This window comes from Scleropages formosus, chromosome 2 (assembly GCF_900964775.1).
Source record: "Scleropages formosus chromosome 2, fSclFor1.1, whole genome shotgun sequence".
In the NCBI taxonomy this organism is placed as follows: Eukaryota; Metazoa; Chordata; class Actinopteri; order Osteoglossiformes; family Osteoglossidae; genus Scleropages; species Scleropages formosus.
In genome coordinates, this window is record NC_041807.1 from 15,620,098 (window position 1) to 15,644,851 (window position 24,754).

The window sequence follows — 24,754 nt, forward strand, 5'->3', positions numbered from 1 at the left end:
GATTTGCTTACTTAGTGAAGAGGGGTGCGGTGGCACAGTGAGTTGGACTGGGTCCTGTTCTCTGGTGGGTCTGGGGTTCAGGTCCCGCTTGGGGTGCCTTGCGACAGACTGGCGTCCCGTCCTGGGTGCGTCCCCTCCCCCTCTAGCCTTGCGCCCTGTGTTGCCAGGTTAGGCTCTGGCTCCCCACAACCCCGTAGGGGGCAAACAGCTTCAGACAATGTGTGTGTGTTGCTTACTCAATTAATCGCTTGTGAGTGTCATGGAGGCCTCATGCCTATCCTGTAGACAGAGAAGAAGGCTCATCAGGGTACATCATGGATGAGATACCAATCCGTTGCAGTTAAGTACATTGAATCACTGTTTTGTCTGCTTACGTCTGCATTTATGGGTGACAGTGCTGTCCATTTGGTCGACACCTTACATATCTTTATGGTCAAAAAAAAGGTTTCACTCATTGCGTAGGTTCACTATCTTGGAAAAATAATGAATGCTACGTATTTGTGCACGTATTTACATGTTTTCGGTACCCTGTGGAGGGTAGAGAGCAGTCATGAGGGGCTGGGTAATGTAGGCACTGAAGTCCGGACCACGACGTCTTCCTTCTCACCCATGTGACACGTCTTTTGCTCTGTGGTGTGTGTTTGTATGGATGTGCTCTGGGGGGAGGTGATCTCCTTCTCAGGAGTCAGCTTTAAAATGGCACCTCCCTTTCGGAGGCTTTCCTGTTTGAGCCCTGCCCGTGCAGGACGGAGCCCTTGTAGCCCTGCGCCGGGGAGGGTGCAGCGCAGCCCAGATCGGGCCGGGATGCCAGAGGAAACGGAGGCCTCCAGTGCCTCGCAGGAAGCAATCTAGGAGTCGGCCTCCAGCGCCGGATTCCAGGCTGAGTTTAGCTAACCAGTGACAGCTCTCTAAACAAAGCAGAAGCATGGAGATGGGAGGGTGAGAGAGAGAGAGAGAGAGAGAGAGAGAGAGGGTTAGAGGGGGGAAAGTGTGAGCAGGGAGAAAGCAGGAGAGAGAGAGAGAGAGAGAGAGAGAGAGAGAGAGAGAGAGAGAGAGAGAGAGAGAGCGCAAAAGGCAGCCTTTCCCTTTTCTGGTAGTTGTAGCTGCTGAAAGACCAAGCAGGAATTCTTTGTGTTGCAGCAGTAGTGAGATATAAACCAGACGAAAGAGTCGCCTAGGTCCACGAGGAAGGGGAGACCAGTTCATGGACTAAGTGTTGCTCAAGCTGAGGTATGGCAGGAGTCATTTTTACTGTGCGTTTGCTCAAAAAGGGGCAATTTATGATGCAAGGCGGGCTGTTCCTGGGTGGTCCTTCCTCTGTCACATACAGGCATGCTTCTCCTGCAGGTTCTCCTGAGCGACCATCTCCGTGGCTCCCAGCTCCTTCCTGCACTCTCCCTTTTTGTTTCTCCGCTTCTCTTGTCTCGATTTGGCCGTGTTCTATTCGTCTAACAAAAAAAGTGCTTTATTTGCACTGTCTTCAGTGAAGTTTAGTAGTTCAACTAAAAAATGCGTGTCATTCTTGAACGTGTGTATGACGCAGCACTATCCTAACTTATTTTTTGCAAATAAGTTATATTTTGGCGGTATTCTATCTGTATTTTCTTGCTGTTAAAATTTCCATGTGGTGAATACCACCGACATATTACACAGTCCCTGTGTAGGGGTGCTCTGTCAGCGATGCAGACAATTACTAGCCCTTTCATGATGTTTTCTCAAAAAATGCCAAGCATGTTCAAATTTAGTGTGTGAATGCCCTCTAATTAGCCATCCGTGCATTGCCAGACAGTATGGAAAGGGATTTATGCACAGGGCCCTGTAATAATTCGAACACTAATGGTCAAGCAGAATCCTTCGGGGACACACTACAGGCAGTGGACCAGGGGTTATGAGGAGGGAGGCAACTTTAATGACAAAAGAGAATTTGTGTTGTGTTCTTTCTTGGCACTAAGTTACACGATACTCCCTGGGACTGGTTATTCTATCAAATTTGACTTTTTTTTATTTGGAGGGGTTGGCTATGAGTGGGCGTGTTGATTTGTTTGAGTTTTCTGTTGCTCACAGTATCCATTTTTTGCACAGGCTGTGTCAAAATCTGTATTTTATTAAGTGGTAACGGTTCAGTTGCTGACCTCAATCCATGCCTGAACTTTTCAGGCTGAACGTGAGTGCTGACCCCTCCAGGACCAGTCATGGATGAGGACTTTGAGCGACGCCGAGAGCTCAGGAGGCAGAAGCGGGAGGAGATGCGTCTGGAAGCAGAGAAGTAAGGCACCTCCTCTTGTAAGCAGCCTGTCTGTCTCACAAGAGCCTGTTATTAGTTATTAAAAGTGTGGTGCTGTAACTTCTCATTCATTAAGGTGTAAGTATTTCTTTTCTCTGAAGCTTGTAAGAGGGACATATTTTGTGGTTGCAGAGCTACGTGATGGAATTTTGTTTGTGGTTTAGGAAGTAGTGTGTCTAAGATTCCTGCCAGGTCAGTCTCTTCATCTTCTGGGACCACCATTTGAGTTGCACCAGCTTTATCTGGGGGAACCTCCAAGGAGCTTCCCCTTGATTTGAATCCCACTGGTGAATCCAAGTAGTGAATCCCACCACAACTGGATAGCATCACATGGTACGTGAAGCTATGATTCAGCTTGGTCAGGTCTGAGTTCCATGCCCTATTATGGAAGCTCAGAAACTCCCTACAGTGCTGAGGGCAGTCCTTAAGCAAAAGTCTGATTTGCATTACAAATGGAGATAGGGTTCTGTCTCACCATGAAGACTAAGAGAATAAATGTACATGCAGCAAGAATTCCGTGAAACTGGCCCTGTGATACTGGTAGCAAAGGCGATGGACATGCAAAACCATCTCAATTGACCTACAGTCAAAGCATGATAGGAGCGCTGATAGCTCAGAGGGAGAAGAGCACTGTCCGTTCAGTGACGCATCAAACCGGTCAGTGAATTAACTGCTGTAAACATTGTATGGAAAACAGTTGTTCAAAGTGCAAAGTCTGAAAACAGTGTTTTGAGATAGAATGACTTCAGCACGTTCTGTCTAGTTTGTAGGCATATACATACCCGTGCAGAAAAGCCTACGAAAGTAATGTGAACTAACCATAAGCTGTCTGAAGTATGTCTGAAAACATGAAATATAAGTGTCTCTGTAAAGATTTGCACCAGGATTAAGCAGATTTATTACTCGCGATGGCAATTATCGGTGTGTATTGTGCTTATTTGGCTTCTAAACTTCCTACCGCTTGACTGGGTTTATCAGAAAGCAAATATAAAGCTGGAAAGAAATGTACTGAAGTAAACAAAAAGTTTCATGCAAAATTTGCTGAAGCCGTCCAGTTCCAATAAGGACGTGGAGCTTTTCCAGTCATCTCCAAGAGCTTTTCACGCATCTGTTAAAAATCATTTCTCACTGAATGAAAGCAGTAGATTGAACATGACAGTCTGCAAAACACGTTTTTGTTGTTCAGTTTTACAGCATGCAGTGAAATTTGCCAATTTTAGTCTCTGCTACATTGAAACCACACCGGTTTAAATCCAGTTTTTTTTATAATACCGTTTATAAATAATAGGGAATAACAAAGGTACTGCCAAATATTGGTGCATTTTTATTTGTTTTGAGTCACTTGCATTTCAGTAATAGTTAGGGTTTAATTTGTTTATATTTCTTTTTAAACTGTGGTCCTGTATGAGTAAAGGGTTATAGACCGTTGGCAGACAGTCTTTAATTTCCAACCAATTTCTATGTACAAAAAAAGTTTTGCTAAGAAACAAATGAGCATTTTCATGTTCCCCTTAATAGAGCTTGTCTGAAGTATGACTAGCATTGCTGCTGTTGTCTGTTGAGTTATCATAAATATCTCCTGTAAATACAGAACTGGAGAGAGCTTGAGATGCTTTGGGGCTGCCAAACCTCTGTCTTTAAGAATGTTTACAAGTAGGGTCATGGTTGCTTGCAGCATGCGGGAGTTTCCCAGTGTCCTCAAAATGTGCTGGTCTGTCGGTCCATATATGGGCTAAGAGGGAGGTGTGTAAACTGAGGGCTTGGAGGGGCAGGGGGTAGGGCCGCTCTGAGCAGATACCTAGTTCTGAACTCTGAGATACCGCAGGACCTGAGTCCTTGGATGGCCTTCAAGCATTCAGGGCTTCATGGGCGCCACCACCTCAGCAACTGAACAGAGGGTGCTTTTTTGGACCAGCCTTGTCCTAGGAAGTGCACAACCCTGGATTTGCCTGAGCCTTGACTCCAATACGGAGCCATTTCAGCAGAGCTCTGTGCCACTGACAATGAAGTTTCCTTCAGAACCCTAACCCACTGTGATTATTTTGGCATTTACAGAATTATCTCATGTCATTCAGCATTCTGTAAACTACCTTGACTCTTTTTAAATAGGGATTGTTTTCTGTGGTTATTTGTGTAGACATAATCAACTATTTCAGCTCTAATTGTAGCATCGAATAAAAAAAATTTTTAACCTAGAAATTCCCTTGTATAAATGTATAAAAATCTGAATATTTATAAAGTGAGCACAGTTTGTGTAGCCTCGTGAAATGTAATGAATGAGAGCAACCCAGATGATACTGGGGCCTTTATTTGTTTAGACTACTGCCTTTTGGCCTGCATAATGTACCATAAAGTGGATGAAAGAGGAAAAAATGAAGAAACTGCACAAAATTATGAGGATTGCACAAGGGGCATTGATCTCCCCTGCCTCTTTTTTTATTCCAAAGGTTTAGGCATCAGAGCTGTATAGAGAGGAGACCCCTGGCCAGTTGAAAGCAACTCCAGCACTCAGATCTGAAGAGTGAACAGCAGTGCAGATGGGACCTGTAATGGAAAATGCTCTTTGGTGCATCATGTGGACAGCACAGCTGTACATATGTGCTGGAGGAGAGCTAAAGCCTTTCATTATCATGTCGTTCTAGGACTCACACCGAAAAGGGTTGAGCATTTTTGACATCTGAAGGCAAGCTTTATTAAAAAATATAACTGAAAGAAAAAACCACTCTTCAAAGAGACAAACTTGTTCAAAATAATCCTGTGACCCTACACTCTTGAAATGAGTCTCTACAATGCCCAATGAAATGTGTATCATCTTCCGATCAGTTTTTAACCTGATTGATGTGACAGGTTTTTGAAAAGTCTCCAAATAGGACACCTTGCATTCTTTTCCAGGAAGCAGGTTCCTTAACCCTAACAATTCAGCCTTAAGTTTATCTGCAATAGTGCAGTAAATCAGGATAACGAACTGAAAAAACTTACAATTTACTTAATATTTTGCTTAATATCTTACCTGTTATCAATTTTACTCCCACTGAAATTAATTAGTTTTTGTTACAAACTGGTATTCAAAAAGGTGTTCTTGTTTGCTATTTTTTTCTTGTTTGTAGTTACCGTGAACGGTTTTGTTCTACATCGTAGTGGCTCCCTTTCTGACACACAGTGAAGGTCTAGTGATGAAATGTAACACATTGCAGGCTATAATGCCTACTTTTAATTTTATTGTGCTTCATCAAAAGTAAGCAAAATGCCTCTCAAACATAATACAGTGCCTAGAGTGTCCCCAACTTTTTAGGAGCAGGATCATGCAGGTTCTCACACTTGAGTGAGCCCCAGGCTCTTTTCCTGTGATTGGAGTAAGGCATTGCAGTTCATCAGCAGGTCAAAGAGAGAATCTCTGCTGACAATGGAATGTTTTGACTGTTGGTTTTACTCAGGAGCAAAAATATTCTTCCAGAAAGTTCTGGAGTCTAGTGACTGCATTTTTTTCTTTTTCTGAGCTAGCGGCACACTTGGTCCATCTGATAGGCCATAGGGTGTAATTCTGATCTTTGAATGACAACGTGACTTTGTCTAGTCTCATGAGAATGGTTTGAAATTTTCTCCTGCAAAAAATAATGGAGATTTGAAAGTCTGCTCTCGGTAGCCAGAGTTTATGGAACTGTGCTGTACATGTTTGCTTCTAAGTCTTGGGGAAGTGCCTGACTGATTCTCGTAACCCCTCAACCTTAACATCTGTAAATCATTCCTCTGGGAGCCAGGAAGAGCAGAGGAAATCCTGCCCATCCCCCAGTCCATTGGCATGCTGAACCATCCCCTGGCCCTTAAACTGAAGTGGGTCAGTGCCAAGGGATAGACTAGGGGGTGGTGATATCTTCTGGACAGGATGGGGAAGTCTTCTTGGCAGGTGTCTGTAGAGATGTACAGTCTGTGGTGGGTGGACAGGATTCAAAAACCTTGCTTAGAAATACTGTGATTCAAAGAGTTCCTGTAAGCTTTTGAAAGAGGAGACAACCTGAGGTAGGTAGGCATGGATGGATAGGTTGCCTATGACCAGAGGTGGTAAGCTCTTACAATCTAGTAAGCCCTTGGGTGACTGGCCTGTCTAAGAAACTCTTGACACAGAGAAGGAGACAAACCCAATGCATTCTGCATTTTCTCTATCCGTTGCCTCACTGTTGAGCCTCAGGAAAACACTGACAAACATGATTCAGTTCACATCATGCTGTGTTTTACCTCCTTTTGAGCCTAAAGGGATCTTTCCGCTACTGCTGTTTGGTTTGCACAGACCAAATGAAATTCTGTGCAGAAGGGGCGGCCCTTGAACTTGGCTGTGGGGGATTGCTGGGGTTTTTCAATGGACTGCAGCTTTGCTCTGAAAACAAAGTAACGAAAGTCGGCGTGACTAAATGAGTAAGGTCTGTGCGCACTGAGCCAAAATAACATCTTGCACATGTAATGTATTCATACATTGTGGTTCCTCAGGGAAATGCCGCAGTGTTTAAGATTAAACATTCAGATGGTTTTTTGAAGTATTTTACAGGGTCCCATTCCTCCTGCAGAAGTGTGCCAGACAGTGTGAATGTTTTGATCACTGGGACAGGAAAGTACCCACTTGAAAGTTACTGCTGTCAGTGTTATGTGCTTCTGTCTAGAGCCAGTGGTTCAATGGGAGCATGTGTATCTGTGCCACTTCCCCGTTTCATCTGGATGTTGGGCCACATTTCGGAACACAAGAAGCTGAGGTAAACTGGTGACCCTCAGTTGCCCTTCATTTGTGGTAGAGTGAGAACTAGTGTCCAAGGCATGTACTGATTCGCATCCTCTACTCTCCAGCTCCAGGTCACATGCAATAACACACCAGTGTAACACATAAGAAAACCTGCTTGGGCAACATGCTGAAACAAAGAGATGGATCTACACCAATTTACTGGAAGTGAGAGTTCCTAAGATCCACATGTACCATGTGGATACAGGAATCATACAAGTTCTGCGATGATCTACAGAAGATCTAAGGGCTTCAGCAGCACACAGCTGACATCATAGACCTTACTGTCTCAGATTTGTTACTTTGCATTGAAAGTATTATATTTAAACTGCATAAGGAAAACCCAGAAAGACCATGAACCAGTAAAGCTGTTAAATATGGCTTTTTACAGTAATAAGAAAAGGTAATGACACACATCTATCAGGCATCTGTAAACTGTGGTTATAGGCATACCTTGTCATGGCAATCAATTCGACAAAGAACATGACATCACATGAATGATCTAAAGCAGAAGCCAGTGAAACAAGGCTTTGGGGATTCTGGGTATTTTCAGGGCCACTATGCGTTCCTTCTGTTTACACTCCTTCCATCTGTGCAAGTCTGATTCCTGGGACTGCATGCTCCCGGACTGCTTTAGAGCCATGTTTGGTATAGGAGTCATCCCACAACACACCGTCTGGTAACTGTTACAGTGTGCGAACTCCTGCCCTGCCCCCAGAATACACCTCTGCTACCACTCACCCCTGATGTTTCCCCTGCCCCTATCAACATCTTTCTGGTGCTATGATGGCCTCTGTTAGTGTGTGTGTATGTGTGTGTGTGTGTGTGTGTGTTCGTGTTATTGGAAGGAGAGTGGGAGGGAGGCTGAATAAAAGGTGTTTCTTACCCTTTCTGATGATGGTCCCTATGCGGTATTAAGTGGGAGTGGCCAGCCTACAGGGTTAGGTTAATTTCTACAATGCTCAGTGCTCTCTCCAACAGAAGTACTCCAGAAAGGCCTGCTGACTTCAAGCTGTGAAATGTCTGGTTTGCATGAAAAAAGCAATTAGCCTGAATGCTGTGAAGTCTTCAATGAGAATTTAATGACTTGCAAGTGGCACCCCCTCCCAGCTGTGTTCACTTATTAATGCACACATTTGGGTCTTTCTTTGTCCATCTGCATGCAGCCCCATGTGTGGAAATCTGCAGAAACATGAGGTTCCTGTTGGCACCAAAATTGCCTTGTTGTATTCCCAGAGATGTGCAGACTCAATACAAGCTCTCAGGGTTAGAAAGGGCTGTAGCCTGGAAGAGTGGTACAAGCTGTCAAGAGCCAAGTGGCAACCAACAGCTGCTGCAAAGGCAGGGAAGCCCAGGGGCCAAGATGTGTTTCTGTCCATGTCTTCTTATCAGGAACCAGGCTGTATCTTTGAACCTCACTCGGAGCCTCTAGGAGCCTCTGCCCCGGGCTCCTCATTGCAGCCCGATGTGAGTTCTCAGGCACGTCGCTTCACAAAGTCAAAATAACCACCAATTCCCTTTCATGGAACTCAACCTTTGGCTGATTTCTGTTACAAGCCAAAATCAGAGTCTTCCCTGTATGAATGCATCATGTGAAAGTGTTACATGACTTATGTAAACTACTTCATTTATGATCATAGTAATCTCAGTCCACCCATATGTACAGTATATTGATGAACACAGCCAATAATCCATCCAGCCAGTTTGTTTACAGATGTTATTCTTTCAAAGGTCATAATTTTCCTTCAGCTGTTTTTTTTTTTTTTCTTAAGTTTCCTTTAAGTTCTCTGAGTTGATGAGTTCTGCTGGAGAGGTTCCTGTCTCGGCCTAAGGGGTTTCTGGTTCTGGGATCTTGACTGAGTGCTGGTTTGTGTGTGTTTTTCAGGAGTTACCAGAGGAACAACGAGGATGATGAGGAGGAGGCTGCACGGGAGCGCAGGCGCAGGGCCCGGCAGGAGAGACTGCGGAACAAGGAGAACGAGGAGTCATCCACTGTGGCAACGGAGGCCTCAGAGCTTAACAACAGCACTAGGTGACCCAGAGCTTGCTCACTTAGAAAGGATTTCAGAGGGCTTTCGCTGCATTTGCTGGAATGCTGAAAACAAACTCCAGCAGCTGGAAGAGAGGACAATGTGCAGTGTGCTGGATTCAATAAGTGTTCTTTTTTAATTGATTAACAGGGCAGCACTGGGTCACAATGACACAGAGACCAAAACAATACACAGAGAAACTGCAGATATGGCTTTACAAATAAACCAAGGACAGAAGGTTACAATATTTCAAAGGCATGATCGCATACCACTGTCTATGCCTATCAAAAAAGGTCTGGATACCTTTCAAAAATTCATCTGAATTATCATAAAGAGTAAATGTTAATTTTTCTAGTGGAAAATTTTCTGCCAGTAAATGTTTCTAATTGAGCGTTATAGAGAACAAGAGAAGGGATCACCCCTACTCAATAAATCACATGTGTAGCCAGCCTCCTTGATGTGGAGTAACAGTATACTATGGAAACGGAGACCTCAAACCTATTCACGTCCAGCTCTTTTTTTGTTAGCAGTGACTTTCAGATAAAAGAGAGGTAACAATGCTCAGGAGAAGTAGCTGAGGAACTGGACCTAAAGTGTATGCTATTGTTCCTTCAACCAAAGAACTTAATCTTAAATTTACCTTAACGTTATCTGTATAAATAGTTAGAAGGCATCCACAAAATGAACATTTTTTATCTTCATACGGGAGAAGTTAAATTCAACTCATGATCACCACTCTAGCACTGGTTATCCTGGTAAGGAACGGTGTCTATCATTGCCTTCTTCCACACGTGTCTTTGGGTTGTGGTCTCAGGGAGAACATTTAAACCCCTCACACAAGGAACCAGATTCAAACCCACACCAAAACCCGCAACTCAGGCACTGCAAGACACCTGTTCTGTACTTCTGCATTAATGTCTATATTGTAAGTAGATATTGTTAGCAAGCGTTTACATTGGTCTCTCGCAACGCATTTACACACATGCATTAAGACTGCCCAGAGCAGAAGTTGTGGGCCTCTATGGTTAACATCTGCACATGTCAGACACATTGTTTTGGTCATGCCCGTGTGGTTATGAAACAATGCTGGGATTGTACAGACATCCAGATGCGACGGGCAGACAAAGAAAGTTTCTGTGCTTTATTGTCTTGACTTGGTGTGCATGCTGACCCAAAGGACTGAGTCAGATTTCATTAACCTCCCACAGGATTTTCACGGCAGCCGGATGCAGTTTGACGCCGTAAGGCATTTCAGCTATGCAGTTAGTAAACCCAAGAACAGAGTAGGAGCCATCATTGAGCATGCCAGCAGAACAAAGCAATGGCCACGCAATGGGTCCACTGAGCAGAATGGCCTTTGTCTCTTTATGTCTACTGAATAGGCTGGTACACTCGGAAGCTTGGAGAGCCATGACCTTTTCCCTTGAATCATCAAACTGACTCAGCAGAAACTGTGACTTTCGTCATTTTCATTTATGTTATTTTTTTTTCTTGTGTTTTCTGTGTAACCATAAAGGAACCTTGAAAGTCAATCCAAGATATCATCAGGGGTATTTGGGATGCAAACTGAGTGTACCCAAAAACAAAATTTTTTTTGAATATTTGGAGTTCATACTGATAAAGATAAAATCTGTACATTGAAAAGATTATGTGTGATGGATTCTAACTGAGGGGGGACGTGGTGGCACGGTAGGTTTGACCAGTGCCCGCTGTATGGCGGGTCTTGGGTTTGAGCCCCGCCTGGGGTGCCTTGCAGCGGACTGGCGTCCTGTCCTGGGTGTGTCCCCTCCCCCCCTTTGGCCTTGCGCCCTGTGTAGCCGGATAGACTCCAGCTCGCTGCGACCCCACTCGGGACATGTGGTTCTTGACACTGGATGAATGGATGGATGGATGGCTGGATGGATGGATTCTAACTGAAATTCTTTGTCTTGTGTGCCAATTGCTTACAGTGAAATTGAAAAGGAAACAACCACCACCTTCGTAGAATCAACTGCCATCTCCGAAGATGACCAAGCCCTCATGGAGCGCCTGGCAAAACGGGAGGAGCGCCGGCAACGACGGATGAAGGAAGCACTAGAAAGACAGAAGGAGTTTGACCCCACCACCACTGACGGTATAGAGAATAACCGTGAGGAGCGCAGGCGAAGGGAGCCAGAGCCAGAGCCAGAGGTGAAGAGCAAGGTCCTAGAGTCTGACACCTGGAAGGAGAAGGAGGTAGAGAAGCAAGAGGAGGACCAGCAGCAGGTGACCAAAGCTGTCCAGGAAGAAGACATAAGAGAACCAGAGAAACCCGCACCAGAGCCTGAAAAGGAGGTGGTTGAGGTCAAACAGGAACTTGTCCAGGTGAAACAGGAAATGGCTGAGGAGAAGCCAAGAAGATCCTACCTGAGAGATGAGGTTGGTTCATTTTTTTTCTCTTTACAGCTATAATATATTTTCCTAAATTCTCCTAAATTTATTTTATTTGGTCTTGAAAAAAAATTCTTATACTTTTTTCAGGAATCCACAGAAGAAAGACCTAAAAGAGAAGAGGTATCAAATATGTCTTTAAATACCCATTACAGTTTTGGGTGTTCTTTTGTACTTGGTAGAAAATGTAACTATGCTTTATTTTATAGGAAAAGGTTGAAGAACATCTTGTCAATTCAAATGTAGTTTTAGAAATACCCTTAGTGTTAAACAAGGAGGTACAAGAGGAACAGGTAATAACAAAAGAAAAGACAGAAGATAAACCTATATTATCGGAGAAAGAAGTTGAGGAAAAACCTGCCATCTTTAAGAAGGATGATGAAGAGACAACAATAACGTTCAAGATAGATTTCAAAGAGCCAGTAATACTAAAAAAAGAGGTTGAGGAAAGAACTGAGACACCAAAAAAAGAGGCTGAAGAACAGCATGTAGTACCAAAGAAAGAGGTTGAAGAAAAACCTATGTTAAAGAAGGCTGAAGAAAAACCTGCCGAACCAAAAAAAGAGGTTGAAGAAAAACCTGTGATGCCGAAGAAGGAGATTGAAGAGAAACCTCTGGTGCCAAAGAAGGCAGTTGAAGAGAAACTTCTGGTACCAAAGAAAGGAGGTGAGGAAAAACCTGTGATGCTGAAGAAGGAGGTTGAAGAAAAACCTGTGGTACCAAAGAAGGGGGCTGAAGAAAAACCTGTGGTGCCAAAGAAGGGGGCTGAAGAAAAACCTGTGGTACCAAAGAAGGGGACTGAAGAAAAACCTGTAGTGCCAAAGAAGGGGGCTGAAGAAAAACCTGTGGTACCAAAGAAAGAGGTTGAGGAAAAACCTGTGTTGCCAAAAAAGGATGCTGAGGAACAGCGTGTGACATCCAAAAAAGCCTTAGAAGAAAAATCTGCAATACCAAAGAAAAACATTGAAGAAAAACCTTCACCAGTCAAAAAGGAGTTTGAAGACAAACGCAAAACAGCAAAGAAAGAGGTTGAGGAAAAACTGCCAGTGTCTAAGAAAGAAGCAGAGAAAAAGGTTGAAGAGAAACCTGGAATATCGAAGAAAAAAGTTGAAGAAAAACCTGTAATATCAAAAAAAGAGGAGGTATCGGGTCAGGTTCTCTGTTTCACCCAGAGATTTTCCCTCAGCTTTGCTTAACAACCTGGATAACTCAAACTTTGTTGCTGGTCTTCATTACTGGTAATTTGATCTTTCAAAAGTCTGATCTTTGAAAATCTGAAGTCAGCATTTTTGTACATCCACTCCAGTGAGATTTGAGTTATCCACTCAGCGTAGTTTATTTTTATAACTTAAAGGGTTTGGCCGTTCTTTACTCACCAATTATACAATGGCTCTGCTGAAAAATGTCACAGTTTGTTTCCTCCCATGATAAAAGCAATGTTGTCAGGTATGGTCACAGTGTGAATAGCCTGTTTTGCTTCTTATACAATACAAGTAAGCAGTGTTGTCTGTCATGTTCACATGCTGAATGATTTGTTCCTGGTGTGGTCACAGTGTGTTGCTTGTGGCAATGGCAGCAAAACTCAGTGCTGTAAGCTATGCTCATGGTTACGGTTGTGATGCTTGTCTCACTGTGGTCGCAACTCCACATGTTGTGTTGTAGTGTGTTCACAAAGGTTGGACTGCTGTTGAAAGTGTTATCTGGTTGTGCTCAAACTCTGGGAATCCCACTAATATTTAACCTCTGTCTTCTCTTTTGCTCAAGGTAACGGAGGAGAAGCCAAAACGATCTTTTGTGAAGGAACAAGTAAGACCAACACATCTTATTTAAGTCAAGATAAGATAGTTGTCCCATTATCAAGTTTCATAAGGTCCTGTTGCTGAGGTAGTAAATGTGATTGACGTAATCTGTTATGGCTAAAGGAATGTAACTTCATGAAAATTTTCACACAAAACTAATTTTACCGGCTTACTTGTCAGATGTTTCTGCCTTCATTACCTTGGACTAGTTACCAGTCTCACTGGATTCATGTGGTCAGAGTTATTTTGTAGTGAATTTGGTACGCTTCAGTATCTGTCCCGGGAGTACGGGAACATCAGGATGAGTGGTATGCATGTCTGACGTTTAGATAAGTGAATCTCTAGATGCGAAGTGCCTGTACAATGGCTGTGTCTCTTAAAAGTACAAATGCTATTAAAAATATCTCTACTATTGAGATAACAGAGGTTTAGCATACTTTGAATAAATATCATCTTACCTGTATTTTCATATTCCTTATTTCCTGCAAATGCAACCATACTACTCCTGAACAGGAGGTGGCAGAAGACAAACAAAAGAGATTGCTTAAGAAGGAGGAGGTGAGTCCCCATGAATTTTTTAGTGGCTCATGAATTTTAGAGTATGCCTATACTTGCATCTACTTTTCTCACAAGGATGTTTGTTGAGGGATTTTACAGGCAATTTTGCGCAGTGAACTTTACACAGCAACACAATTTATGCGCCTGGAATGCAGTTGTGTAGTTTTTTACTGGCGCTGAGGTTAATCCGTAGAGCGTGTTCAGATTTTCATGCACCTTCTACTGAGGTGTGTCTCAGACCTGGGACTTCTGATGTTTGAAGGTGATGGAGAAGAAGGTGACCAAGGAACCTGAAGCCATCCAACGCAAGAAGGACTTCCCACCACAACCGAAGCAGCAAAACGGAAGCGTCCGTGAGGAAACTGTTGGCAAGCTAAAGAAGCCGGACTGGGTCCAGAGGTATAGCCTGGGAAGCTTATGTCAGACAGCCTGATGCGACCTATTAACGATTATTAGAGTAGCTTATTTTGAGGCAGAAGTATGGATGTAAGTAGGCCATTTGGCACAGGTTATACAGGGAATACACTACAGAGTAACTCTAGACAGGACACTGTTACCTGAGAGGTTGGCATGTGGCATAGGTCTCACTGCGAGGGTGTGTGTTCTGTTTCTCCGTCTGCCAGCCACGGGGCTCCATCAGAGACCAGGGAGAAGGTAGGCGTCTCTCGTAAAGTGGAGGAGCTCAAGAAGCGCCGCAACGAGACAGAGAGTGGTGAATTTGAGAAGATGCGTCAGAAGCAGCAGGAGGCTGAGGCAGAGCTAGAGGAGCTGAAGCGCAAGAGGGAGGAGAGGAAGAAGATCCTGGAGGAGGAGGAGAAGCAGAAGAAGCAGGAACTGGTGGAGAAGAAGGCCAAGGAAGAGGTAGATCATAAAACCCAACGGAGAGATGGATGGTAACACTAGCTCTTACACCTCACTCTACAGTGGTACCACAGTACTGTGCATTTACAATACATACTTCACACCTGTGTGTGCAGTATTAAAGTAAAAAATTGAAGTGTCTAAGCCACACATTTTAGTAACTAGATAATTTCTCATTTCCAGGATATGCTGTACTTCGACTCATGCCATAAGCCTCATATCACCTGATAAGCAATTACGGAAAGTGGAGGGTTGGAAGGATGGATGCAGTTTTGTTGAATCTTTTGCAGATTTTTACCCTGTGTGATGTGTGCTTCAATACAAGCCTTGTATGAATATAAATTCACATTCATTCATTTAGCTGACACTTTTCTCCAAAGCAACTAACAGTTATTTACCAATTCACACATACACTGTCATAAAGTGCTTGTCCCATGCGGGGTAGCAGCAAGCAGGAGCCTAACTCGGGAACACAGGGCACAAGGCTGGAGAGAGAGGGGACACACCCAGGATGGGACAACAGTCCACCACAAGGCACCCCAAGTGGGACTCGAACCCCAGACCCGCCAAAGAGCAGGCGCTGGCCAAACCCCTGCGCCGTTGCGCCCCGCTCCAGTTCATACAGCTAGGTCATTTTTACTGAAGCAATTTTCTTATGGCCAGCGCTTTGATCAAGGGTACTACAGCAGGAAGTGGGATTCAAACATGTGCTTCCGTCTAAATGCAGGAACTGTAACCACTGTGCTGACTGCTCCAGTGTTTGTAACATCGCCCCTGAGGGACATACTGAGCACAGCTAACGTCACTTTAAGGGAGTTCTAGATAATAGAAGTAAAATGTTCACACCGTAGGAGGAGAAGAAGAGAATGAAGGAGGAGATCGAGAAGCGGCGAGCGGAGGCGGCGGAGAAGCGCCAGAAGGTGGACGAGACTCCTGAGGGAGAGGGCAAGAAGCCCTTCAAGTGCGTCAGTCCTAAAGGCTCCTCGCTCAAGGTCAGGGCTGGTAGAGCACATGGCTGCTTTTCGACCCCTTGTGCACATGTGCCACTCTTTGCTCCAGAGAGGAGGATGAAGGATGCATCTCAGTACTGGCCAAGCACATGGAGCAGTGTTTTTTTTAATGGTAGTTTCAACTGTAGCCAAACATAGAGTGTGGTTTTTGTCTGACCTGCAGACCACTATTCCTCATGTTCTTGCAAACTCACGTGATCACGCAGTCAGAACGAGTCAATAAGACTTACAGCGTGTGCCTCAGGTCTGGTGTAAATGCTTGTGCTCTCAATCCCCTCCAACAGATTTACTTTGTCATCATGTTCACTGTATGTACGGTACTTCCACGGTATTTCACGTTGAGACAGTGTGGTGTTGAGAAGGGTTGCAAACTCTCAATTTGCAGTGTCTGTCTTTCTCTTCTGCTGATTGCATGGGGTGCGTTTTTGTTTGCAGGCCACCTGAAGCAAGTAGATGCGCATGGCTCAGTTTAGCGTGATTGTGGTTCCGCGCGTATGCCTTCTTTTTCGATTCAGATTCAGATTTTTAACGATGTCGATAAAACGGCGCGTTCCGAAAGTCGAAAACGCGGAGCGAGTGAAACAATGTAGGCGAAGCCAGTTTGTTGTTCAGAATGTTCACATGTCTGTTTTAGATATAGAGTTTGCTTTTTGAGTGCGAGCTTAAGAAAACACCCTGCGATCCCATATTTGATTGTATTGTTCTGCTGCACGCAGGACATATTGTGTTAGGCAAAAACAAGCGTATAGAGCATTCTGGCCATGGTGCGCTATTTTCCGTAAACACTAATTTGAGGGATACAGGAAAGCAATTATGTTATTAGTTTGAAAGAGCGCTGAAATATGGCTGTTTAAAGTGTCATGGAAATGCGGAATTTCCTGCGAGGAGGGTCATGTTTTGGAACCGCGCGGTAAGGCTCCATCTCGTGCCTTCGTCCGTCGCGAACACCACCCCGCGGTTCCCCTGTCCCGAAGGCCGTGGAGCCCTGCTTTGCCTGGCCTCGGTCCAGCGCAGTCTCGCTCCGAGAACGAGCATGACAAACATTAAACAGGAATGTAATCTCAGTCATAAATCAGGAGTTCGTGCATGTGTGTGTGTGTGTGTGTGTGTGTGCGTGCTTTGGCTTGAAAGTAGTCAGTAATTTTCAGCTTGACAATTTACATAGTTAAATTAGTTTACCGAAGTTTGCTTTGCTGCTTGCTTTTTCCAGATTGGAGAAAGGGCAGAGTTTCTGAACAAGTCGGTTCTGAAGAGGTAAGTTCTGGGGTCCGAGGTAAGGGGTAGGTTCTAAGGGGTAAGTTCTGGGCTCGGCCTGTAGAAGCACAGTAAAAGTCCTCATTTGCATCCGAAAGACCCTTGGAGTGTTAATAATGCTCTTCACCGTAGTCTTCGCCACAGTAACGGGTAGCATTGTGCTGAATGGAGGAGCAGAGACGCAGACCCGGCGGTGCAGGGTCTTTCTGACATGGCGTAGCACAACCTGCTGGAGCGCTCTCAACCGCATCCTCGTGCCTCGTGCGGAGCGTGGTCTTTCCTCGTTAAAATCACTAACACGCTTGTTGATCGCTGCAGTGCCGCGAAGGCGTCCCACGCGCCCATCGTGACCAAGATCGGCAACAGACTGGAGCAGTACACGACCGCCATTCAGGTAGGCCGCAAAGCGCCCCCACTGCGCGCCACATCTGCCGCATCTGCCGCAGCTGCTTTTGCACGTTTCATTCTGCTTCCTCTTCGTTCGGCAGCTGGTGGCATCATAGTAAAGGACTAAGGGTTGTGATCTGAAGGTTATCAATCCAAGTGCCCTGATCTGATACCTTTGAGTCATTCATGGATAATGAGCTGTAATAGCAAAAAGACCGAACTGGGTTGGTTTTGATTCGATAATCGTACAGGGTGTCCCATGAGTCTGGAATCATAAGGAAAAAATAATACAAATGCTTTTATTCAGCAGCAGCCTCCCTCTGATTCCAGTCTCTCATGACTAAGATTACCTTGACTTTGTTACCTAGAGACATTATGTGCTTGCAAAATTACAAAAAACTGAATTAAATATTTTCCCTACGATTCCAGACTTATGGAACACCATCTACAGAAGCGATCAGCTTTTTTCCCCATTAAATTTTGAATTAATATGTAAACAATACCTAAGTCAGTACACTGACGGGGGGTAATCAAACGGCACAGCTGTTTAGGCAGAGCCTGCATGCCTCGTGGAGCGTGAGCACCGCCACATGACAACCGCGGTGTGAGCACCCCTCCGTTCTCCGCAGAGCAACAAGGAAGTCAAGTCCCCGAAGTCCCCAGTGCCGGACCTGCCCGTGGTCACAGATGGGATCCGAAACATCAAGAGCATGTGGGAGAAGGGCAATGTTTCCGGTGCCCCTGGCGGTCCTGGGACCCCCAACAAGGTTTGGAGCACCTTTTTTCTGAGATATCCTGAACAAACGCACACATACCTCACCGCCCCCCACCCCACCCCGCCCAATCCTACTTTCTGTACCCTGAACTTTAGCCACACATTGATCTTCCTGTCCAGGAAGCAGCTGGCATGAAGATAGGTGTGGCCGGCCGCATCAACGACTGGCTAAACAAGGCCCCGGAGAACGGCAAAGCGGCAGGAGGGAAACCTGCGGTGAGCCCTGGAACCAGTGCCTCATAACCCTAACCCTAACCTTAACCCACAGACCCACAGTGGCATCATCCATACAACCCTGGGACCTCTGTCCTCAACTCCATTCTTCTTAACGTTTCTCATAAGAGCATCAGTAATGCAGCCTGCAGTGCCTCTCTTGCCAAATGTATTCCGTCTTTGAGTCTGGCTAAGAACGTGGTAAACACTGTATGTTACCGTGATGCTTTGCTGACACTTGCAACCACTGTGTGTTCGCTGTCTGGTCAATGAAGAAATGTTCTTGAGATTCATATCTGCACGAGTCAGTTGCAACAATATGCGTCCATGTTTAATTCAGCCCAAAGTGTGTCACACATTTAGTGGCAGTGATGGAAATTTCCTTTGAGGAAAATGCCAGATGTTCCCAATGAGCGTTCGTAGTCGTGTGGGGCCATCTAGTGGACCGAGCTCAAGCCCATCCTCAGCCGCACGCAGCACCCAAGACCACGTGACTTAACGGAATCAGCATCACTTTATTAGCCAAGAACAGTGAAAGCTTGAGAAATTTACCGCGAGACACAGAATCACCGTGGTTCCCATCTTCAAGGGACTAGTTGTTGGGTTAAATGTTCCTTTTTCCCATATTTCTCTCATAATATTTGTGTGATGGCTGGTGAAGGAGATCAAAGATGGGTCACCTTTCCTTTGCATTTTTTTAGTCTTTAAGAACCACAGCATCTATGACTGCATAAAGCTCAGCTGAACTGCAGCTAGGGAGTGAATGAAATCAGAAACCTTGCAGGGTGCGGTGTGGTGGTCGTGTGGCAAGGGATGTTTATTCGCCGTGTGTGTTCTTCGCCGACCGTGTGCTCTCAGTTTCTACCTGCTCTCTAGCAGCTGGATTTGAAAAAAAATGCTTTCGTTGAGTCAATGGCTGGAATGGAGTTTGTTTCATTTTTACAGGACTTTGTTTTTTCAGTCGGTAATGGTCTCCCAACAAGAGCAGGAAAGGTCTACTCATTGACGTGGTCTACAGACACCCGCCTGGTGGACATACCGCTATTGCCGTCTGCGTCTTTTATACCATGGGGGCTACTTGTTTGTCGGTGTAGCCATAGGTGTGGTAATTGAGAAGTCAAATTTTCCACACCATGTAAAAGACGGGAAATTAGGTTTCTCAGCTGAAAATCAATGAAATAACACACTGTCTGATCAAATGTTTTCAAAAGGGGTCAATTTTTACTACTCGGTGGCAACTGCCTTAGCTGCAAATCATGAAACAAGTTGTTCGAATTGGGAAAAAAAAAAACACATTTAATGTGAAATTTGACTTTTGTCGTTTTGTCTGACAGCTTGCAGGGATGTTGGCTGGATGGAGCTCAACGTGCATCTGAGCTCCACCTCTGTATTGACATCAGTAAAATTTGAGATCTGCCTTTTGACCCGATGAGTCTTGTAGAGAATGTCAGTTCACACAACCCTGGACAGCAGTTTTGAAATGAGCCAAAATATGACAAGCTCTTCTTCACCACACTTTCACGACCAGTTCATCCATAGGATTGACTCCCCGCGGTTTAAAGAAATGCATCGCTGAACAAAAGACACCGCAAGCAACTATATCCTGCTATAAATATTTTTGCTTCATAAGAAAACTAGAGAAAAGTCAGTAGTGTAATATTGTTTGTGATCAATATTATTGATATAACAGTAACACCCAAGTGGACATGAGCACAGCTTTCTGAAGTCAAAATGTCGTGTTGAAACTGATCTTTCCTTTTCTCTGCTTTTCTTCTCTGGAACTACACTGAGTAACTGTCTGTCCCTTTGTGTCCTCTCCTTCCCTGCCAGCTGTGCCTCTGTGGCCCCCTTGGTTCTCCTCTCTGCTTCTCACTGGACTCCTCTGTCTTCCACCCTGCTTGCCTTTCTTTCAAAGACAGGTATTGTATCGGCATGGGTGTTCCAAGCTTGACATTCATCACTGGACCTGAATTTACCAGAAGGTATCATGGAAATATTGTGAATTTCCCTGCAAGGATTAACAAAGTATCCATCTATCTTGAGTCATGGCATGAAGGAGATGACTGAACTACTTTTTGTTTCCCTGAGTCTTTTCGGAGTTTGCCCGATATGAGATATATTAGAACCCGGGTTTAGTCGGCAGTAGCCTGGGCCACATCCTGTTTTCTGCGCGCGTGCGGAAGGCGTGAGCCGTTTAAGTCTTATGGAGGCTCCTTTCAAAATGAGTCTTTAAGGAGACGGAGGCTCTTTGAAAAAGTCTTATGGCTGGAATCCCTTTCCGGCTAGTTCTAAGTACATCTCAAAATTGGGGCTCTTCCTTTCTGTGTGTCCTCTAGCACTGGAGCTCACAGGCTGTTTGGTGTGTGTTCTCATTCCTAGATAGTGTTTATAGGTCATAAAACCCTAAGTCCACCTATGGCTGTCTCATGCCGGCTCGCTTCCTGGACCAGACGCTCAGCGGTTGGTCATATCGAGCTTCGGCACAAGTCTCAGTCCCTTGTCCCCTCATGCTTGGTGCAGGCATGGTCCCCCACTCTCTGGAGGACTAAAAGTGTGTAAGCGGAAGTTACATGATCACTGCCAAGACACACTTTTCTCTTCAAGTCATTACAGCTACAGAAAGATTTATTTATTTGCTCACCGTTTCCTTATAAATATTCCTTCTTTCCCATCATTTTCCATCGATTGTCATATCCTCCCTGCGAGAAGCTCTCCATGTGAGATTCAGCAGAGCTCTCTCTCTGCTGAGGGTTTGAAAGTGAGCTACAGGTTTGTCTCCTCACGGTGGAAGTGACCCGGTTCTTTCTGTCGTTCTGCTCAGGACCTGAAGCCCGGCGATGTGTCCAGCAAACGTGGCTTATGGGAAACCAAAGGCTCCTCTCCTGGCAAGGTGAGCGTGGGCAAACGCAACCTGGAGCGAAACTGTAACTTTTTTAGTATAAAAAGGGAGAGTGTTCATAGGAGAAAGAAGCAAACTGAATGAAATGTAACATACATATAGTGTGGTGTTTTTTTACATTCTTTTCCATATTGCTATTTTCTGAATTTTGCTTCCTCACCTTTAGCTCAAAAAAGTAAAATTTTTGGTGTTTTAGTAGTTTTGCGGTATGTGTGTGTGTGTGTGTGTGTGTGTGTGTGTGTGTGTGTGTGTGTGTGTGTGTGCGTGTGTTCACATCCCCGCCACCGACACACTGCATTCAATGCACTGTGTCTCTCTTCTGTTTAAAGCCTTCGCAAAGTTAGTGGCCTCATCTCTGTGTCAGGATGAGAAAATGAGGTAAACGCTTGGAGGGAATGCACACGCTGCGCTCTCCGCACCTGAAACACACCAGCCCTGCTACCTCCCTGGTTATCGTTTAAGAACCCTGGACCCGGGGCGGCGTGGGGGCGGGGAAGGTCCTGAAAGAACCTTGATGCTTTCCGCAGCCCCTTCTTCACGTTCCACTTTTTCACTGGCAACACTTGTGGGCACGTTCAAGCGGGTCGACCACAGTATTCTGCCACCTCTTACTCATGGGCTCCTGGTTCGACATCGTGAGCGAAGGCACTCTCCTGTGTTTTTTAACGGTTCCATCGTTACACGGTGCCGATAACAAGTTTTCTGGTAGACGTTCCAAAGAAGGTGGCTGTGGACGGTCCCCTAACCTATGAAATGGACTTGACCACCATGCCGCTGTATACCTGCCGTGAGCTGCATCTTCGGTTTGGAAAGGCAGAGCCTGATAACTGACCGTACAGTTTGTATCTGTAAAGTTACACGTAGTGCTCGACATACGAAGGGATTCTGTTCTGACCCCACCATAAGTCAATGTGGTCAAATCCCTGTACACTGTGTTATGTAAACCATCAAGCTGGATAAACAATTAACATGCATGAATGATATGTGGTACAATAGAGCTTTGGCATATTTTCACTCGTCATTCATGTTAAAACACTACTAGTACAAACACGGTCCATCCGTCCAAACCGCTCGCCCCATACGGGGCACGGGGAACCGGAGCCTAACCCGGCACACAGGGCGTAAGGCCGGAGGGGGAGGGGACGCACCCAGGACGGGACGCCAGTCCGCCGCAAGGCACCCCAAGCGGGACTCGAACCCCAGGCTCACCGGAGAGCAGGACCCAGACCGCACCACCGCGCCCCCCTACAAACACAGTACTCCATTATAATTATATTGTCATGATGCAGTATTATTCTCACTTTCATTTCTAAATCTACTGTCTGTCGCTTTTTCGTTTTGGCACCACCAGAACACTCACTTATTTGTAAACAGACACAATCACTGGCAGACACCCAAACACTGGGAGAGGCCAGACAATAAGAAATATGGTGATTCGTGGCAGCGCAACCAGCTGATGTTATCATGCAGCGGGGGGGAGAGCTCGTCCTAAGAGGTTACAACCCAGCGAGACTTGAAAATAATAATAATAAGGTTAATAAGACGGCCATCGTGAGTCCAGGTAGTCATGAGTCACATGTGTCGTCAACAGACTAAGGTTTCTCTGAGGTTTTGTCTTCAGGGAGGACTAAAGGGGTGGACCGTAGTATTTCACTGTGTGACCGTATGACCCCAGTGACATCACAGTGGCCGCAGTTCGACACAACACTAGTGTCCACGGTCACACACCTGCAGATTAGCAGTGCTTGACCCCCCCGCGCGCAGCCCTCCTGCCCCTTCCCCTTCCCCTCTCTCGGCTCTGCCCTGTCCCCTCTCCTTTCACACACGCCGGCGTTCCGCTGCTCTGAGCACAGCTCTGCTTGGCAGGTGTTATGTGGTGCCTTGACCTGTTCAGCCCTTTACACTGCTGGCCTGTTCACATATTCATACAGGCCTTATGGATATGATCTTTGAAGCGGAGTGCAGTTCACGGGACTGTGGCAAACCACATACAGTACACTAATTCTGCATTCAAGGAACTGCATAATATGCGTAGTTCATCACGTGACACATAAAAAAAAAAATCGAAGGTCGACTGCGAACAGCGGTGAGTTGTGGCCTTCAGTGTAAAGGTGCGCTTGAAGTGTGGCAGGGGGATGTGTATCTAATACCCGGTTTCACATGCTCTTTCTTACTTTACCCCTTTTTCCAGGCGATGGTCGGGGGCAAGAGTAAATCAGTCACCAATGGTAAGTGCGACTGTAGCGTGCATGGCTTCGGGTATCGTGTCTGCACGCCATGTCCAGGGGGCGCCTCCTTCCCCCACATGCCCTGTCATTCAAGGCACGGGAGCAGTCAGGGGAACCGATCACAGCTCTTTTTAGGGGCATGGGCCAAGGTGCAAGTGTTTGGTGGGGTGGTTTTGTCATTCACGGCTCCGCCTGTGGCCTCGCACCCGTGTTGGGCTGTAAATCAGAGCTCTGTTGGACTTTTTGGGAGCGTGTGTTGCCCGGGCATTATGCTCTAATTTTAAAGTGAAACACTCCCGCTGACCTTGACTCCCAGTATGAAGCCTGCGAACAGCGCCCCCACCCCCTGGCCCCCACTGGCCTCCCACCCCCAGTCAGGGCGGCGTGCCGCAGCGCAGCTGTTTGATTGTCGCATTATGGCCGCGCGCTGCAGGGGATTAGAGAGGCTTTGTGGGGCTGAACACCGCGTTGTCGGAGAGACGTGAGCATTCTGGCGTTCGGGACGACCGCGGTTCCACCGCACGTTGCAGCTGCACAGTCAAGGTCGGCCACGTCCAAGAAATCTCAGCCAAATAGGAGCGGTTGGAATAGCATTCTTTGTCTCGGGGGCACTCGAAATAGCGCTCCTCCCGAGGCTTTCTCACCGCCCGCACACACCCCTCCTCTGTCCTTCTGAAGCCCAGAGCTAAAATAGCAAGCTGAGTGAAGGGTAAATGACAGTGGTTCACAGTGGCCTGCCAGCCAGGTAAAGGGCCACCTGAACCATTAGGCCCCGCCCTCTGCGCAGCTCAGGCACCATCACCCTGTACACTTGCCCACGAAGGACATTCAGGACTGCCAGTGGTGGCCTTTGCGGCCTTTGATGCATTACGAAGCGGAGCGTTAAAGTGCATACCGAGCAGGTCGCAGCGGTGTGTGATCGCAGGTTGACCTGTGACCCCCAGCGAATGGCCAGTGACCCCTTTGTCTTCTGTCTCTCAGCAGGAGTTGGACACTAGTAGGGCCAAGAGCTGGAGAAGGACGAAACCAACGGCGTGGAAGGCTCTCTCTTCTGTTTTGTACATTTCTAATACAAAAAAAACAGCTCGTTGCCGTTTCTCTTTTGTTTTTTCTTTTTGTTTGGTTTTGTTTTAAAGTTATTTCTTGGGGGGCAGAATGAAAAAGAAGCAAGATGTATATTAGCACTGTATTAAAAACCCACCAGTTTATTGGTCCACCTGACAATTCTGTTTGCACTCAGCCGCGTAGCTTCTTTAGAAAACTATGTTGACAAATCTGGACA

At 45.7% G+C, this 24,754-nt stretch overlaps 1 protein-coding gene across 1 annotated transcript; it reads left to right on the forward strand.

Annotated features, from left to right (window-relative positions):
- Positions 1-1,040: 1,040 nt before the first annotated feature.
- On the forward strand, positions 1,041-24,754 carry LOC108931620 (caldesmon-like). The gene is made up of 18 exons (XM_018747519.2): positions 1,041-1,230; positions 2,158-2,266; positions 8,935-9,081; positions 11,029-11,476; positions 11,579-11,611; positions 11,698-12,630; positions 13,253-13,294; positions 13,801-13,845; positions 14,108-14,244; positions 14,469-14,706; positions 15,558-15,698; positions 16,927-16,970; positions 17,289-17,364; positions 17,987-18,124; positions 18,253-18,348; positions 21,167-21,235; positions 23,436-23,472; positions 24,454-24,754. Exons 2-18 carry the CDS (start codon positions 2,193-2,195, stop codon positions 24,468-24,470), a joined length of 2,715 nt encoding a protein of 904 aa, XP_018603035.1. The 5' UTR covers positions 1,041-1,230; positions 2,158-2,192; the 3' UTR covers positions 24,471-24,754.

Coding starts and splice junctions, on each gene's coding strand:
- LOC108931620 (XM_018747519.2), top strand. CDS start 2,193: ATGGATGAGGACTTTGAGCGACGCCGAGAGCTCAGGAGGCAGAAGCGG. Junction 14,707..15,557: donor AGAAGAAGGCCAAGGAAGAG/GTAGATCATAAA, acceptor TTCACACCGTAG/GAGGAGAAGAAGAGAATGAA. Junction 18,125..18,252: donor GTCCTGGGACCCCCAACAAG/GTTTGGAGCACC, acceptor CTTCCTGTCCAG/GAAGCAGCTGGCATGAAGAT.